This window comes from Anneissia japonica, unplaced genomic scaffold (genome assembly GCF_011630105.1).
Source record: "Anneissia japonica isolate Jap-2015-1 unplaced genomic scaffold, ASM1163010v1 scaffold287727_len1644234_cov201, whole genome shotgun sequence".
Classification (NCBI taxonomy): domain Eukaryota; kingdom Metazoa; phylum Echinodermata; class Crinoidea; order Comatulida; family Comatulidae; genus Anneissia; species Anneissia japonica.
In genome coordinates this window covers 1,068,934-1,085,577 of record NW_022713615.1, presented here as the reverse complement: position 1 = coordinate 1,085,577, position 16,644 = coordinate 1,068,934, and the positions used below count along the sequence as shown (strand labels likewise).

Sequence of the window (16,644 nt, the reverse complement as noted above, 5' to 3'; positions counted from 1 at the left end):
GTGCTAAGTGGTATCCCACAGGGTTCTGTTTTGGGTCCAATTTTGTTTACTATTTTTATCAATGATTTACCTTTAGTATCTGACTCTTCCGTAAGTTCGCAGATGATACAAAGCTTTTTAGAGTTGTAGACTCGGTTGATGATAGATTCCGTCTTCAGGAAGATATTAATGCCTTATGTGAGTGGTCTCGAAAATGGAATTTAATTTAATAGTGACAAATGTAAAGTTGGAAGAAATAATCCAAAATGTTCCTATTTTATGTTTGATACTGAAATTCAGGCAGTTGACAGTATAAAGGATTTAGGAGTTACCTTTGATTCCAGTCTTAATTTTAGAATGCATGTTGCCGATATTTGTAAGAAAGCTAACATGAAATTGGGCATGATAAAACGGTCTTTTAGATTTTTGAAGAAAAAAGGTTTATTGAAACTGTATAAGTCTATTGTGAGACCAACTTTAGAATACTGTAGTGTAGTCTATAACCCAATTTATAAGAGAGAGGCAGATTCCTTAGAGAAAGTTCAACAACGAGCAACTAAGATGTTTTTGGAGGTAATTGGGATTTTCCGTACGAAGTTGCTTAAATTTTTTAATCTTCCAACTCTAGCATTTCGTAGACAGAGATCGGATATTTTACAGCTTTTTAAAATTCTCCATGGAATTGATAGGGTTTTGGGTGATTTATTTTTTGAGTTTGATAAAGGTGCTAGAACTAGAGGTCACTCCTTCAAGATTAAACATCAGCACTGTAAGACACTTATTAGAAGTCGTGCTTTTTCATTTAGGTCAGTTCGGCTGTGGAATTCCTTATCGAATGAAGATGTTAACTCTAGTTCTATTAATTTATTTAAATCTGCGATCGAAGTACGTTTGGCTGACCATCCGCTCAAATTTGCTAAATATATATGTTAAATTTTAATATACTGTTTTTTTCGAGGGGCCTATAAGATCGTTTTGCTTGGCCTCTATACCCAGGAGGATCAGACTGTAGAAGACTATCTTGGGATACAAGTAAACAAGTAATAGAACATTGCTTTATTAGCCCGTCTATTAGATTTGTTTTATTATAGATCGGAGGCCTCTGAAGCTTTCGGCGGCCCAGGTTCAATGAACCTGTGGACAAGTGGTAGCACCACTGGCAATAGTCTCTGGCAAGACGAACCTATTTAAACGTGCGCGCTCAACTTTTTAGAAGTGGGAGGAGCTCACTTCTCGAGCATCAAATCATGGAGGATAGAGGATATCCTAACAACAAGCAGTCATGAATATATTGCGTGTAAGAACGTTGGAATTTACACGATCGCAAGACATAATTTCCATTTCTTTTGTTCACATAAACACAATAGGGCCAATACTTTAATACATATGCATGGAGGTATAGGTTTCATCTATGGTTATACGTTTGTTTAAACGTTGACTGACACTGGACATGCGCAGCTCAAGCTACAAAAGACTATTATAATGACCCAGAGAAGGTAGATGGTTTCATCTGTTGTCCTTTCGTTTATGATCAATTATTGTGGAATATTTGTGAACTAATAAGAGAGGCTGTACTTGTGATAAGAGTACTTGACTTAACGCTAACAGTAAGTATACTAACATTTTACTGGTCTATTATTTTACGATTGTAGTAGTAGCGACTTGGTAATTTATCCACCCACCACCGCACAGGTTTTGCTGTGGTGGTTTGTCAGACAGGAAGAAGCAGCTATAATTTTATTTTAAGTATGCTTAAAACTTCGTAGCAAAATATCTCTAGAAATCGAATATTATTGCACCGTAGATTCAAGACTTAGTATCAAAGTAATAGTAAGTATCAAACCAATAGGCTAAGTGTGGGTGACCTCTTTACGAAAACGGTGTCTTTTGAATTTTGAACTAATAACTCGTTTTGTCTAGTATATTCATAAAATCATGAATGTTTATTTGTGTAAACTCCATGAATTTTTAGATAACATGAGGAAAAGAATTCAGCCTCAAAGCTTATATTATCATATTTCTGTTGGTTACACACCACTGAAAAGACTAATCTACACCAATATATAATTTTTTTTTTAAATGGAAAATGTTTTTGACCTCTTAAATCAAAATGGAAAAAGAAAAGCCTATCTAAAGTAGTGTATTAAAATAGGCATGCATTACAGTGCAGTAGTACTTGTAGTACTCTAGACTAGCATTGTTTTAATTATGAGAGTTTCCTGTGTTAAAAACACAATTTACTGTACTATGCTTCTTTATAAAACATAACTTGTACTTTGTATATATCGGTACCTGAAACAGTAACAGTACGAAAGTTCATATAACAGTTAGTGGTGTAGAATAGTCTTTTGAGACCATTTTCCAGAAAAAATTAATGTCATACAACCCTCTGTTATAAAGTTATTAATTTTTAGATAACATGAGGACAAGAATTCAACCTCAAAGCTGATCTTATTTTTGTTGGTTAGCACCACTGACTTGGGTTGTTTGTCATCACCCGATTCGTGGAAAAGGCGTTTGGCATCTGGCGGGCCAAATTTGTCCCGTGGAACCATTAAATCTGGCCCGTGTGAACAAATAAAATAAAACATAACAAAATAAAATGATAGTTGTTCGATGAATATGTTGTCATCGAAAACACAACCACTGAGACATCCGGGTTCACTAAGTTGGAAGAGGAAATCCCTTCTTGATATGACATACAGTAAGCCTAACTATTGAGCACAAGTATTATAAACTTGCTCTTTTCCCCCAAATACGACCCTACAAGTTTATAAAATTTAACTGTACAGTAATAATAACTGTCTGATATTTGTTTCCAGTTTTGGTCAAGAATGAAGTCACGTCATCTTCTAATGTGTCTTATTTTTGCACTTACATTATCAGTATGGTAAGATAAACTATTTCTTATTTAAATGTATAGTATGTACAGGTATATTGGCTCCACTATGTGTGAGCCGTCAAGTTATGAAAGTACAGAGACTAATGATCTTGATCTGTAAATGATATCGAACGGGCTTCTGGTCTGAACGGTATTACGCTCACGGAGATTGTAAGAGATTGTGGGTTTGATTCCAACAGAGACCTCATAATAACTATAATAAGGAACTTTCGTTGATGAACTATGTTTGATACTTATAACATCATGTTCCTATATTCAGTGTTTGAACATTGTATCGATTTGATTTCATTAGGCCTATTTGTGTTCCAAGTGCTAATAAGCAGCGGTTTTATTTGAAGTATACATACATACATATACAACATTGTGAGGTTCCACGTGTGTTTCGGTACGATAACAAAAGAATATAGGAAACGAATACCATCTATAGACTTCAGAAACACTTTATTGGAGAAAACCAATATTTCGACCTATCCTCAGGTCTTTATCAAGGTACTTGATAAAGACCTGAGGATAGGTTGAAATATTAGTTTTGTCTATACATGGTATTCGTTTCCTACATACATATATATACATATATATATACATATATATATATATATATTTGACAAAATACTGTTGTATACCCATATATGGTCATAATGTTATGTCATGACCATATTTAGGCATGTTAGAAATAAAATTTGATAGTCTGGACAAGGATTTACCTTTAATGTATATTATAAGTCAATCATGACGTCATCACTGCAACTCCCAATGTTATTTGCCTATTCCCCACCGTCCGCTAATTTTTCAATTACTGGACGCTTCAATTAGTGGACGCTTCAATTCGGGCCTTCAGGCCCTCAGGAAATTTTTTTAAGCATTAAATCTAACCTTTGTATAATAATTTTCCTATAGTGTACTATGCGGAGCTCTACTAATTGCTTATTCTGAATTATGTAAAGTGAGCCTGTAGAAATACTGTATAGTATATACTGTATAGTATATACCTTAAAAAAAAATATCTTTATTTCCTCTTCTATCATCAAGGTGGCAATTTTACCAGTTGACGTTTAGTAGGAGTAGGCCTAAGTTTGTTAATGTTATGGAGGAAAGTGGTTCATTTTTACATCAAATCAAATCTATACCGAAGCTTACAAACTTTACGAGAGACAACTATTCATCTGGAATAGAACAAGATAGGGAGTACTACGTAAATGAATCCATTATTGGCATCTCATCGAAAGTACAGAATATCCACGAAATCGCTGCTTTGTTACAGAAACCGTGGAAACTAAACACCACAAAAGTGTCCCTGCTAAGGTAACAACTGTTGTATTGTGTTAAAATGATTTACTTTCAGTCCAAGGTTCTGAGTCCAATTCCTATCAGGGAACAGTGGCCTGAACTGGTGGGGATCCAGGCCTCTCCGATTGGGGGAAAATTCCCCCTGCCCTCCCCCCATTGGCGCCACACTGCCTATACAATGAGAATTGCTAGAACCAAACTCACTGATCGAACAACATGCAATCCTTCTACGTAAATACGTATTAAAGACTTTATTGTTGGATGAACAGAGTGACCAGAATAAGTGTTATTCTGGTCACTCTGGTCATCCAACCATCCAGGGCAATCCTGTAGACTTGGGAGCTCTGATAACAGTATATAGTATCTCTATAGTATATCTATTCCTGATGATGACATAATTAATGTCGAAATATTGAATCCCAACACGATGGTGTGCATTTTGATACTTTGATTATGTACTGTATTATACTATCGTATCTCTATAGAACTGTGCGTTTGGCCGAGAGGTAACCTTCCTGCTTCTTGTGCTGAAGACCTCGGTTCAAATTGGATTTTAATTGAAGTTGATCAGCTTTACAAGTTAGGCGAGATAGGGGGCATGTTGTACTGACGCTGCCGAAAGGAGTCCGACAGGAGGGGCCGAACCAAGGGGCCGACTAAGATCCTCGGTCGGGGCACCGGAATATAATCCATAGTAGGATTCTCGGGATAGTAATTTTTTTTGGCTTTTTAAGGCAATAAATGGAATTGGCAATCAAAATAACTTTTTTTAGGCACATTTTTGTTTTTGGTCTAACGACCTCGTTGCAGGGACGGACGACGGGGGCCCAGGCCTGTCCGACGGAAGGTCAAATGCCCTCGCTGCCGTTCCGCTGGCACCACCACTGTCCAGCCCCAACCAAAATTTCTAATTCCCAATTTGGAATAATGAAAAAAATGAAAATAAAAGCAGAATCAAAATCCATGTTATTAACTGGTTAATGAAAACATTTTTCTCTTAATAGAGAGGATATTGCGAGGTCAATCCGTTCTGAGATGATTCTTACGAAAAAATATATCCGACCATTCCAAAAAATTACATACTCGTTAAGGAAGCAGACAGCAACAATCAGTAAGAAATTTCACAACACGTTGCCAGAGGTAAAATTATTAATATTAATAATAAATATAGTTATATTATAATATTATTTAACAGTTGTATAAGTCGGATTATTGACCAGAGAAGCATAGGCCTATTTATTTTTTTGTGTTAAAAAGTAGATTTCTCTAATTCAGCTTGGCATCCTTTCCATCCACACCACTACACAAACAGTACAATTCAATAAATGATATTTTGTTTACATTTGCTACTTTTTTTACTATATTTTTTCTACAGGGAAATGCTGGTAATAGTATAGAGATTATCATATACATAGCTTCACCGTTGTCATAATAATGACTTTTCTGTGGTCACATACATTGTTTATGCAGTGTGACTCACTCTCCTATTGTAATTTTGTAATTTATCGTTCTCATGTATTTTGCCTTGCTGCAACACAAAAGCTAGCAGTGGGGGAACAATATGTTATGTTGGATTATTGATTGGATTATTTTTGTTGTTGTTGTTAAAAAATATATTTCTCTAATTCAGCTTGGCATCCTTTCTATCCACACCACTACACAAAAAAAGTACAATTCAATAAATGATTAATTAAATAATAAAATACAGATGCAAAAATGTCATGTTTGGGTTGAATTTATAACATATAAAAAGCTTTACCAAAAACCGTGTCATTAGCACCGAAATTAGCGTAACAGACTGTTTTTGTCCAGAAAATAATTGTTAAAACCATGTACATAACCTATACAAAACATACACATATATTCTGTGAAGATTCTTCCATGCTTCCCACAGTTTAATCAGGGGAAATGTTATGCAAATAAGGCAAGCTAACTGTAGCATTGCAGCAAGTACGGGCATTGCATTTTTACTCAATATTTTTTCTATAAATAGCTCGTACCAACTCAATGACATTGTATCCCATTGTAGGCCTAAGCTAGGTAATTTAGCATTTGAAATCAAACAAATTGCAAAGGTTTTTCTTTTTTAATTAAGTAAAGTACGTATAATGAGGGGACAAACTTCCTATTCCTCCTGGCGCCTCACGCAGTGACAAGTAGTGGCGAAGGCGAATGCAATATTAAATCTGACGCCCAACAATGTAGAGTTGGTTGGCTAGCAAAAAAGGTGGGGGGTGAGGGGGTGTGCAAAGTGCAAATTTAAGTCCTATGGTCTGAGTGGTGAGGATTAGGGTGTTTTCCTACATATTTTTGGTGGTACAGTTGGCTACATCATTTGAATGCTTCTGAGTTTTAACCATGTATCTCTTATCTAATGTTATTAATGTCACACTTGGGATGTTTTATCTGGAAGGAGTGATGGGGTTGGGGTAAGATTAAGAGCATTGGGGTTTTCCTACTTATGATGGCGCTATACCATCTGAATGCTTTGGAGTTTTAGCATTTTAATCTTTTATCTAGTTTAAACATACTAGACATATTTAGATTACTGTCGAGGAAAGAGAACTCCCCTTTTGTCATCCCATCAATCCAACACTGAGTATTATTTTTAATAATGTAAGGCCCTGTCCAGACTATCAAATTTTATTTGACAAAAACATGTGACATGCCTAAATATGGTCATGATGACATCATATCATGACCATTTATAGGCACATCACGACTATATATGGGCATACAGCAGTTTTTCATCAAAGAAAATTTGATAGTGTGGACAGTGCTTTAGGCTTCTTGAGGCTATCAAATTTCATTTGACAAGAACATGTGACATGCTTAAATATGGTCATGATGACATCATATCATGATCATATAGGCACATCATGACTATATATGGGCATGTAAATTTGATAGCCGACAAAGCTTTACTCATTGATTCTTTCTACCAGGTATCTCCTATTCAACGTTTGCATAAAAGGTGTTCTATTGTGGGAAATGGAGGAATATTGAGTAAAAGTAAATGTGGTAATGCAATTGACAGGGCCGATTTTGTGATTAGGTTGGTTACATTTTAGATTACATAAATAATGTATCATAAGATAAGATAAACGTTATTCATGACCACAAAACAAGGCGAATATATTATGTTGAGTATGTATATGAATTTTATTTAAATTATATAAATATCCTCTTTTGCATTGATTGTTGTGAATAATAGGCCTGTTTTCTCATTTAAAAAGAATTGTATTTAACATATTTGAAAGCAAAAATTGTTATGATGATAGTTATACGATAGCATTTAATTTATTTCATTTTTTATATGAAAGTCAAGAAAACTAAGAAAAAGTTAAAACATACATTATCGAAACATAATAGTAATGCAGTTTAATTGTTCTGTGGGCTATTCACTAATGTAATTGATGTATGATGAATAAAAGTGGTTGTCGTATCACAACGGAGAGAAAAAAATTTGATTATTAATATATACAATGTTAAGTTTTACGTGCATAATAGTCTATTGCGTCGGTTGATTGACCTATCATTTTACTCAGATCAATTATAATCATTTCATATAACACGGTACACTATTGTAAGATAGTTTTTTGTTTAATTTGAAAAGCAAACGTTTTATAAGAACATACTGCATGAAAAAACAACAGACAATTTAAGTAAAAGTAAGTCCTATCATCAGATAAAAATACAAGTAGGCTTATCGGAAAATCATTTGATAAATAAAGGATAAAATATGACTGAACCATTCTTGAAACGTATTAATAATGCACAAGGTATTTTTTGTTATTTCAGATGCAATGCTCCACCAATTAACGAATTTCGAGAAGATGCAGGTGTTAAATCTAATATAACCACATTCAATCCTTCGATTATAATATCTAGGTAGGTATTATGGTGACGTCAATAGACTGTGTATTCCAAGAATAATTATATTAGACTGCTTTTAGAGTAGGCTTATCAACAGTGACAAAGGCCTATGCTATTTCTCTGTACCAAAACATTCCCAGTGGAGGATTGAAAGGGCCGGACCGGCTTACCATCTCCCCCCCCCCCAACCTAAATTTTTCAAAATTATAAAAAAAATTGTAGCAAATTGGAAAATATTAAGCAAATATAGGTCTGAGAGTGCCATTTCCGACCACCTCTAGAAGTACCATAATCATACATTTTCTTACCTCAGCCCCAACCTCAGCCCCAACCAAAACCAAAATTCCCTTCCTGGGCCCCCTCTATTTCGAATTCCTGGATCAGCCACTGATTCCTATCATGGCCTATGTGGTAGCGCACCTTTTGATATGTCGACCACTTCCATTCTAGCTTTGCTACCCTGACAACCCGACCTCTGTTCTAATAAATTGTTTATATATAGGCCTCCTCTTGAAAACACTTTCTATTATTTATATTCATAATTATCATAGAAATCGTGGAAAATGAGCAATATGGTGCCTAAAGCCCGGCCTAAAGAAAAATTGAAATGTTTTGATTACTAAACTGTGTTATACATTGGCGTATCTACGGGGGTGCGCGTGTGGGCGAAGAAGATGCATCATGTTCTGATGTTAGATGTTTCCCGTGGCTGTGTCGAAGAGCGGAATATATGTTATATGACCCGAAACGGTAGTTCGCAGAAATCCAGTAAATTTGTTTTAGGTGATTTAGTTGTTTCCCACATTAGAATTGCGTGGGGACTTTCTGCATGTCTGAAGCATGTTTTACCCATTAGCATTCATTCCAGTCAGTTTCCTTTGAAAATAATTCAAAGAATCAACTAGTACTATGTAATTATTACAATATTAGCGTACTATTGTATTATATATTTTGTGTTGCATGAAAATAATACTGTAATTTACCCGTTTTTTATTTGTTTAAGATTTGGACGATTGCTGAAAAGAAATGACCAGAACTCGTTTATAAAATCAATAAATCAATACAAAAACTATATTTGGTTTCCAAGTCTCTCGCACCCTTACCCCTTTTTTATATGTCTCAAGGCTAGTGAGCTAATACATCGCCAATCTAGAATAAAGGTGCTGAACGGAAATCCGGATCATTTTAGACAGATGAGCCGCTACTGGAAGAGTAATAGCAATGTTAATAAAACGCTCTCGTCAGGTTAGTAGAGGTGTGGTAGATGGAAGGGGGCTTCCGACCACGTAACACTAGAATGACGGATTCACTTGCCATTCTGCGACCGTCACGGTTCCCTGCACAACGTGGCGGTCGTCGTGTAATCGAAAGCTTCTCCGTATAAGTCCTTTTTTTCAATTATTGGATTCTATTTTTTTTTCGTTTTAAATGATATATAATTTCTATTTCTATTTTACAACATTTCAGATAGCTAAATCATTTAACAAACACTACCATATGAGTATTATGTTTGCCGTCAGTAGGCTTACAGTACTCGAAGCCCTTACCTGTGAGCGCTCATAAGGCACTCACGAAGAGTTTGTTTTTGCATTTAAAGATTAATTCATCACTCTTTCATTGTTGAAACCATACGATACGCCCTTGATTTCTGTTTCACCTAATATGTATATTTGTAGAGCGCCTTGCACCATAGAATCACCTCAAGGTGCTGACAGTATTCTGACCTTGAATCATGCCAAATAAACATGTACAAAAATACAAGTAAACAATTCTTTTTATGAAGTATTTTTATTCTTTAAATAAGATCCTTCTCTGCACAACTTGATTAATAATAGTGATTGACTGCCTCTTGTGAATTTGATGTTTCAATCGATATAGAATTCATTTATTCCAATATAATGAGCAAATTAGTTTAATGGAGGCTGGTTTCCAAGGTAACCAAGCTTGAATATGTATAAACAGTACGTTCGCCGTATCAGAAAGCTTGAATACCAGTGTTGGTGATGACAAATTATACCCAAACCAAGATCATAAAATCCACCAATCTATTTTTTAATAATATAATATTGATAATTGATATTAATTGCGCTGCGTCCCTAGTGGGAACCTGCTTAGGTTACTTTTTTTCTGCCTAGGGACAAAGTAAACTTACATCAAGGAAAAATGTTATTACTAAAGTGTTTTGTTTATTTGTTCTTAACAGGTTTTTATATGATACTATCAGCACTTACATTTTGCGAAGAGATTCATCTTTATGGATTTTGGCCATTTTATACAGACCTACACAACCGTTCACTCTCCTACCACTACTACGAAAACCTCAAACTTAAGATACACGCACATGATTTTGATAACGAATTTAAAGAATTACTCTGGCTACACAGTGAAGGTATTTTGCAACTGCATGTCGACAAGTGCTAAACATAATTAAAGCATCGTTACCGTGGCATGATCATTAGATAAGCCTATAAGCCTATACTGTGACTCCTGTATACCACAACAAATAGTTTAATAATTCATGTGATTAAATGATGCTTGTTTTCAGTATAATTCATCCATTAGAAACATGATAAAAATATTTTTAATTAAACCTGTTAATTTCTGTATACACAAAATGATTTCTTCTCTCTAGTGATCTGACTTGTTCTTCCAGTATCACTGATACATTTGAACATTGGTTGGCTAATTTTTTCCTATTAGGTGCAATAGAGACTAACTGAAATTGATGTGCGGCCATTAGGGTAAAAATAAATGTCGCAATAAACACGTAGGACTACCTCGTTGATCTTGCGGAAGCTATTCATTTATATTAAGTTTTTAAAGAATTCATGTTTTAATTATTTGTATTTTATATTTTTAAGGACATCTCTGTTTTTCATGTTATTTGTTCCTTATGAAGCCGTGGCATTTGTATGAGTAGGCCTATATGGCGCAGATCTAACCCCAGGTGCTAATGGCTTTCACGCTCACAGGTAGTTAAGCCACTGTAAAACTAGCTAGTAGGTCGCAGTTATAAAATCATAGTAAATACTATTTAAATTACTGTAATAACAGAGGTGATGGTTAAATTTTCGCAATATAGCGATAAATGCTCATGAACGTTTTTTTTTTTTTTTTTCAAGTGTATTATATATGTATATATGCTGTAACATATTTTTTATATATGGCCCGTTGGTTCTTTACGATTTAACATTCATGTGCTGTATTACATAACTGTTGGTAGCCACTGTGTGTGCGCTGAACCGTGGAGATCCTTTAAAGTTGGTCACTGGTTCAATCCCATCTGATGCTCTCCTTTTGTTTCAGCTGGAGGGCTGAAATCATGATGCAAATAACGATAACTCATCGTCTTTTGGATGAGACGTTTAAGCAAAGATAACAAATAGCAGAAGATAGAGCAGCTTCCCAATATAGTGGAACATCCATTCGAAATGCATTGTGGGTACACAGAGAGCAATATTACCCCGTCCGCTTGGCGGCGCTATATCAAAAATAAAGGAGCCGCTCAGGTTCGTTTGTTTCCTGTAGTTTCGCCACTCAGTCAAATGGTAAATTTATGGTAGCCCTTGTTTCCGTGTGAAATGTGGGCGTGTTTCTGCTGAATAACACCAAAAACATGTGTTTTTTTATAAACGGTTAAATTCCTTCTGAACGCGTTTCTAGTGAATAGTGCAACTAATAAAAACATGGTAATGCGAGCATTGGCAGGTGGGCGGAGCTATGACGGTCACCAACAGAAGTTGAAGCTGATCTTACTTCTTGCGAGCTACAGCGCATGCTGCGAAAGAAGTAAACAACACACCACGAAAGTATGGATTGGATTCATTCGGTGTAAACACCAAGGATAGCCCACGAAAGTCTAAAGGAAGACTTATTTACAGTGGAGTCCTTCTGGTGGTGATTGGGCAGTACACCGGGAGACAATCGCCTACTCTTTACTGTGTACTGCACATGGGCCATAATGCACACGGGACCAACGGCTTAAACGTCTCAACCGAAAGACGGTGCGCTATTGCAACTTGTATTTCAGCCCTCTAGCTGAAACACAACGAGAGGCAGCGATGGGAATTGAACCGGGGACCTAGAGATCTCCACGGTTCAGCGCACACAGTGACTACCACCAGATTAGCCGACTGAGCTAAGCTGCTATGAAAAAAAGTATGGTATGATGTTCAAGCATGTCATCCTGGTTTAATTTTTTTCTTTGCCCCAAATTTCCCGCAGACGAGCGATCAAACCAACGAAGAGGTCAATTTGGGTCACCGACGGGTCATGACTAACACAGTATTGCATTGCAGCTGAAAAGTGTACCACAAAACACGCGTTTTCTGAACGCGAACCGTATAAAGAATGTGCATTCCGTAACCGTGTTTTTGTTTTGTGGCCCGATTCTACCGATCCAGTGACGGATCCAATAATTTAAAATAGAGCTGAGCCCAGAGAGGGACTTTTGCAGATGGAGAGAGTTTAGAAAATTTATGATTATGGCACCTCTAGTTGGTCGGAAATGGCACTCTCAGACTGAATTTGAATATAATTTTCATTTTAAATCACTTTTAAATTTCGAAAAAAGAAAAAATTAGGGATGGTGAGCCGGATAAGGCCCCTTGAATCTGCTACTGAAATACTCATCATAAAAGGTTTTATAATTATCCTTTTAGTCATAATTATGCCCGCTTATATATTTCGTGCAAAACATTCATAAAAATAATGATTTATTATCTAGTGATTAAGCAGTTATTGATTTAGTCTTTTTGCATGTACAGTACTTTTAAAATCAATTAAGAGGTTTTTGCTCCTCTTTTTGAATTTCACTTTTGTGTAAGCAATATTGCGACTACACTATTGTGAGTGGAAATCATACCGTCTAATTTACGACCAAACAGGACTATGGAGATAGGGAGCACACAAAACATTAGTTAGCATTTTGATTTCACAAACATAAACGTGATTTACTTAATTTATCATTATCAGTGGCGGCTCCGGGAGGAAAGCAAAATAGAGGGGGGCAGGGAGGGACTTGTACAATTTGGGAGAGTAGATCACCTCAGCCCCACCATGGTTGGGGCTGAAGAAAGAAAATCTATGATTATGACACCTCTAGATTGCCGGAAATGGCACTCTCAGACCTAAATTCTAATTATAATTTTTTCTTTGTTTTTTCCATTTTTTAAAAATAATTTTGAAAAATTTAGGGTCGGCTCGGCCCTACTTGGATCCGCCACTGATTATTATGACGTCATTGCGATATTGCGTCAACCTAACACTGGAGTTTGTAAAATTGTGGTATCACTAAATCTAAATAGATAGACATGTCCGTGTCAAAGGCTGTATAATTATTATTTAATATTAATGGCTATATAAAATTCAATAAACTATATTTTTTTTAAATTAGGAAAAACAGTAATCCTATGTATGTAGATAATATTAAACACTAGTATATACGTACGGGTCATAATAATATACAAATGGAATAAATCGTTTGTAGAAATTGTGCACTTTTGAGTTTGAGTAAAAATATTGGCCTAATAAGCATACACGTTTCCAATTTTAACAACTTCTTCAGTACATTGTTTTCACAATAAATTTAGCCTCTGATAACCGCTGTACCCATAAAATCGATCTAGTGGTTTCTGAGATGGTTACTAACTGTATAAACAATTGCGTTTTTACTCGGTTTTGGTCCGCAAAATACGTACCGCACTTGGAAAACTGAACAAACAAAATTCATGAATCATGCATAATTATTCTTTCCATTCGCTTTTAAAAGTGGGGTTTTAATTATAGAAGATTGTTGAAAAGTGGGGGGGGGGGACAATCGATCCCCTACTTTGAAAAGTGGGGGGAACGTGTCTCCCCTGTTCCCACCAAAAATATTGCTACTGCTAATACTCCTAGGCTTCAGGTGTCTCGGGCAATTTCTTTTTGAAGCTTCTATTTAAGCCTACATACTATTTTGAATATTGTTTCTCAATAAATTTCTATGAAAGCAGTATCGCCTATCATTGTGAATTTGTAAGAGTATGGATGTTTGGTGCACTCAGTGTTGGGGCTATGTGCCACGTCTTCCTATGCTGCTGCCAGTTGATTGATAACTGAAGTTGTAAAAGGGGGAGGGGGGTGCTGGAAAGAAAGGAAAAGAAATTACTGATTGCCCAAAACGCACCAGAGGTTATTTCCGGGCGTCTAGAAATCATAAATGTCTTCGATCCTCTAAAGGTATAGTGGTCTCTCGATTGGCACCTTTCGGACATCTCTGGATCTGCCCCTGAGCTGTAATGGTTAGAGAAGACTTCGTCTTGATCAATTACATTTGGTCTGATAGTCCTATTGTTGCAAGGCCGTATCTAGGATTGTCATTTTGCAGGGGTGTATAAAGTTTTTTTAAGATTCCCAGTTGTTACTCCTTATTACGAAAAATAAATTCTTTATCCCGCAGTGGCGGCGCTACCGGGTGGGGGTGGGTGTAATGCTCTCACACCCCCTCCCCCCTTCCGCCGTCGTAGAAAAAAACCACAATTCGTCGGGGAGAAAACAATTTTCAAAAACAATATATGTATCCCATCGCACCCCTGGATGGGTCTGAATTGCATGGAGTCCGGTGGTTAACACCAGAGGTCAAATGAGATGCCATGTGATCACAGCACGACCTTTGTGAAATCTGGATAAAGTCCATGTTTGCTCAAGAGATTGTGAAGAGAATCCATACAGGATTTCATACACTGTTGAACGATACGATTTTTTTTACAACTGTAAGTAACTAGCTAAATTATTTCATGTTTTAACGGTAGTTGCTATTATTGCAAAAATTACTGATAACCTTTGGCATTTGGCTTAGTCCAATTTGCTCAATTTGTAACATTATATTAATAAATACATTAGGTTAAGAAATTGTTTGTATTCTAGTAAAAAGTCCGAATTGGAGCACTAAATGAAACCGGAGTAGTAAGCTAAGGAATATTAAAATCACTGTGATGAAAATGTTACATTGGCATCACGCTAGGGGTGGGGGATGGTTTTGAAGCGGACCGTCAGGGACTCCTGAGAGCAGTAGCGTTCCCTAATGTGGCATTCACAGCAAAGTATGCGCCGTGAAAAAATGACTTTAGGACAGTGTCATTAAAAAATGTGTATCAAGCAATTTGTATTTTGCCAAATGTACCCCTTTTACTGAGGCTTTACAATAATATGGTTACAGATCATATTATTAATAAACCCATTAAACACCTGATAGAAATGTTGGTGAGCGACCAAAATATTTTATTTATCTACTTTATTAATATTTATCTACTTTATTTACTATTATAATAGTAGTATTGAAATTATTAAATTTAAATCTGTTAATATATTAATTCTAAATGTGTCCATTTGCGTAGAAATTTAAATCGGTGGCGCCAGAGCTCAAATTAGTTTCGCCCGTCCTTCATCTCTTGTGTCTCTCTGAGAGACACATTACAGTATCGAACTCGTAAATAGTAGTACTGTAGTAGTAGCAGCAGCAGCGTGTTGTGGTATGCTTATTGATTTTTATTCATAGGCGGATTTAAGGGGGAAGCCGGCCCTCCCCACCCCTAAATTTTTCAAAATAAAAAAAAATGGCAGAAAAAGAAAATTATATATTCAAATTTAAGTCTAATAATGCCATTTCCGGCCATCAGGTGCCATAATCAGCCCCAACCATGGTGGGGCTGGGCCCACTCTTCAAATTCCTGGGTTCGCCACTGTTATTGATAGATTACTATTGTATATGTCTTAATTTACAAGACTCCCGCTCAAGATGGACCAACATCAACAAGCTTATTACCCGGCTGGTAATCAACCAAACCAGTACCCAGGCAACGTCCAGCATCCTATAAGTGTTCAGCCGCAGGTGGTTACAGCGAGCAATGTTCATTTAGTCGTACGTATAATACAGTTTAGTTTCAATATGATTTGCAATAATAACTTGTTGAAAAATTCAAATTATGCAATTCATTTTGTTTTATTTTTTAGGGGCAGTACGGTATGTTTATTGGTTTGGAAAATATTTATTTATTTATTCACAGGAAAACAAGTACGTCAGACTTGAAGGAGACTCTGCGTGGTCATCTGGCCTTTTTGACTGTTGCCAGGATCCTTTGAGCTGTAAGTAAACATGAACACGCACTGATAACATTACATTATAAGGATGCCGTGCTGTGAGTGAGCCTACTCGGTCCATATGGTCATATTTGGGCCTTTCTTTCTTGCAGGAGAAATTATAATTAATATTACAGTTTTGTACAAAGTGCGTGTTCTTGCAATGGTTCTTGTTATATATGTTATTTGATGATACATTTTTATAACTCGCGATCTGCCCTGGTATTAAGCCTACCCTAAATTTAGGCACTGTAAATGTATGTTTTCCTATTGACCAGGTCGTTAAGTCGATGACTGTTGAATGCAAAATGCGAATTGGACTGGGGCCTATCTCAACAGTGGCGTATCCATGGGGCTTGCGGCCCCCCCCCCACCCCCATTCAAAAACTTCGAAGCAAAAAAAATTAGGTTATGCTTATGCTGTCACAGTTAACGTGTATTCGGGAATCTAAGAAGCAATATTTTTCAGTGGGCGTGGCCAC

General features: G+C 36.2%; 1 protein-coding gene across 4 annotated transcripts in view; it reads left to right on the top strand.

Moving 5' to 3' along the window:
• The first annotated feature begins 676 nt into the window (after positions 1-676).
• The window catches only part of LOC117108585 (alpha-N-acetylneuraminide alpha-2,8-sialyltransferase-like), a 17,265-nt gene continuing 1,297 nt past the window's right edge, over positions 677-16,644 (top strand). Inside the window, exons 1-10 of one of the 4 annotated variants that reach the window (XR_004445385.1) lie at positions 684-1,586; positions 2,802-2,869; positions 3,911-4,183; positions 5,173-5,308; positions 7,114-7,223; positions 7,970-8,059; positions 9,048-9,289; positions 10,248-10,433; positions 15,809-15,944; positions 16,090-16,168. Coding sequence is in view for 3 of the 4 variants with exons in the window: in XM_033250657.1 (XP_033106548.1) it covers positions 2,814-2,869; positions 3,911-4,183; positions 5,173-5,308; positions 7,114-7,223; positions 7,970-8,059; positions 9,048-9,289; positions 10,248-10,433; positions 15,809-15,900 (1,185 nt within the window). In the remaining variant the exon portion in view is untranslated. Of the gene's footprint in view, positions 1,587-2,801; positions 2,870-3,910; positions 4,184-5,172; positions 5,309-7,113; positions 7,224-7,969; positions 8,060-9,047; positions 9,290-10,247; positions 10,651-15,808; positions 15,946-16,089; positions 16,169-16,644 lie in introns of those variants that run through there. The other 3 variants (XM_033250657.1, XM_033250659.1, XM_033250658.1) reach the window with 3 other exon arrangements.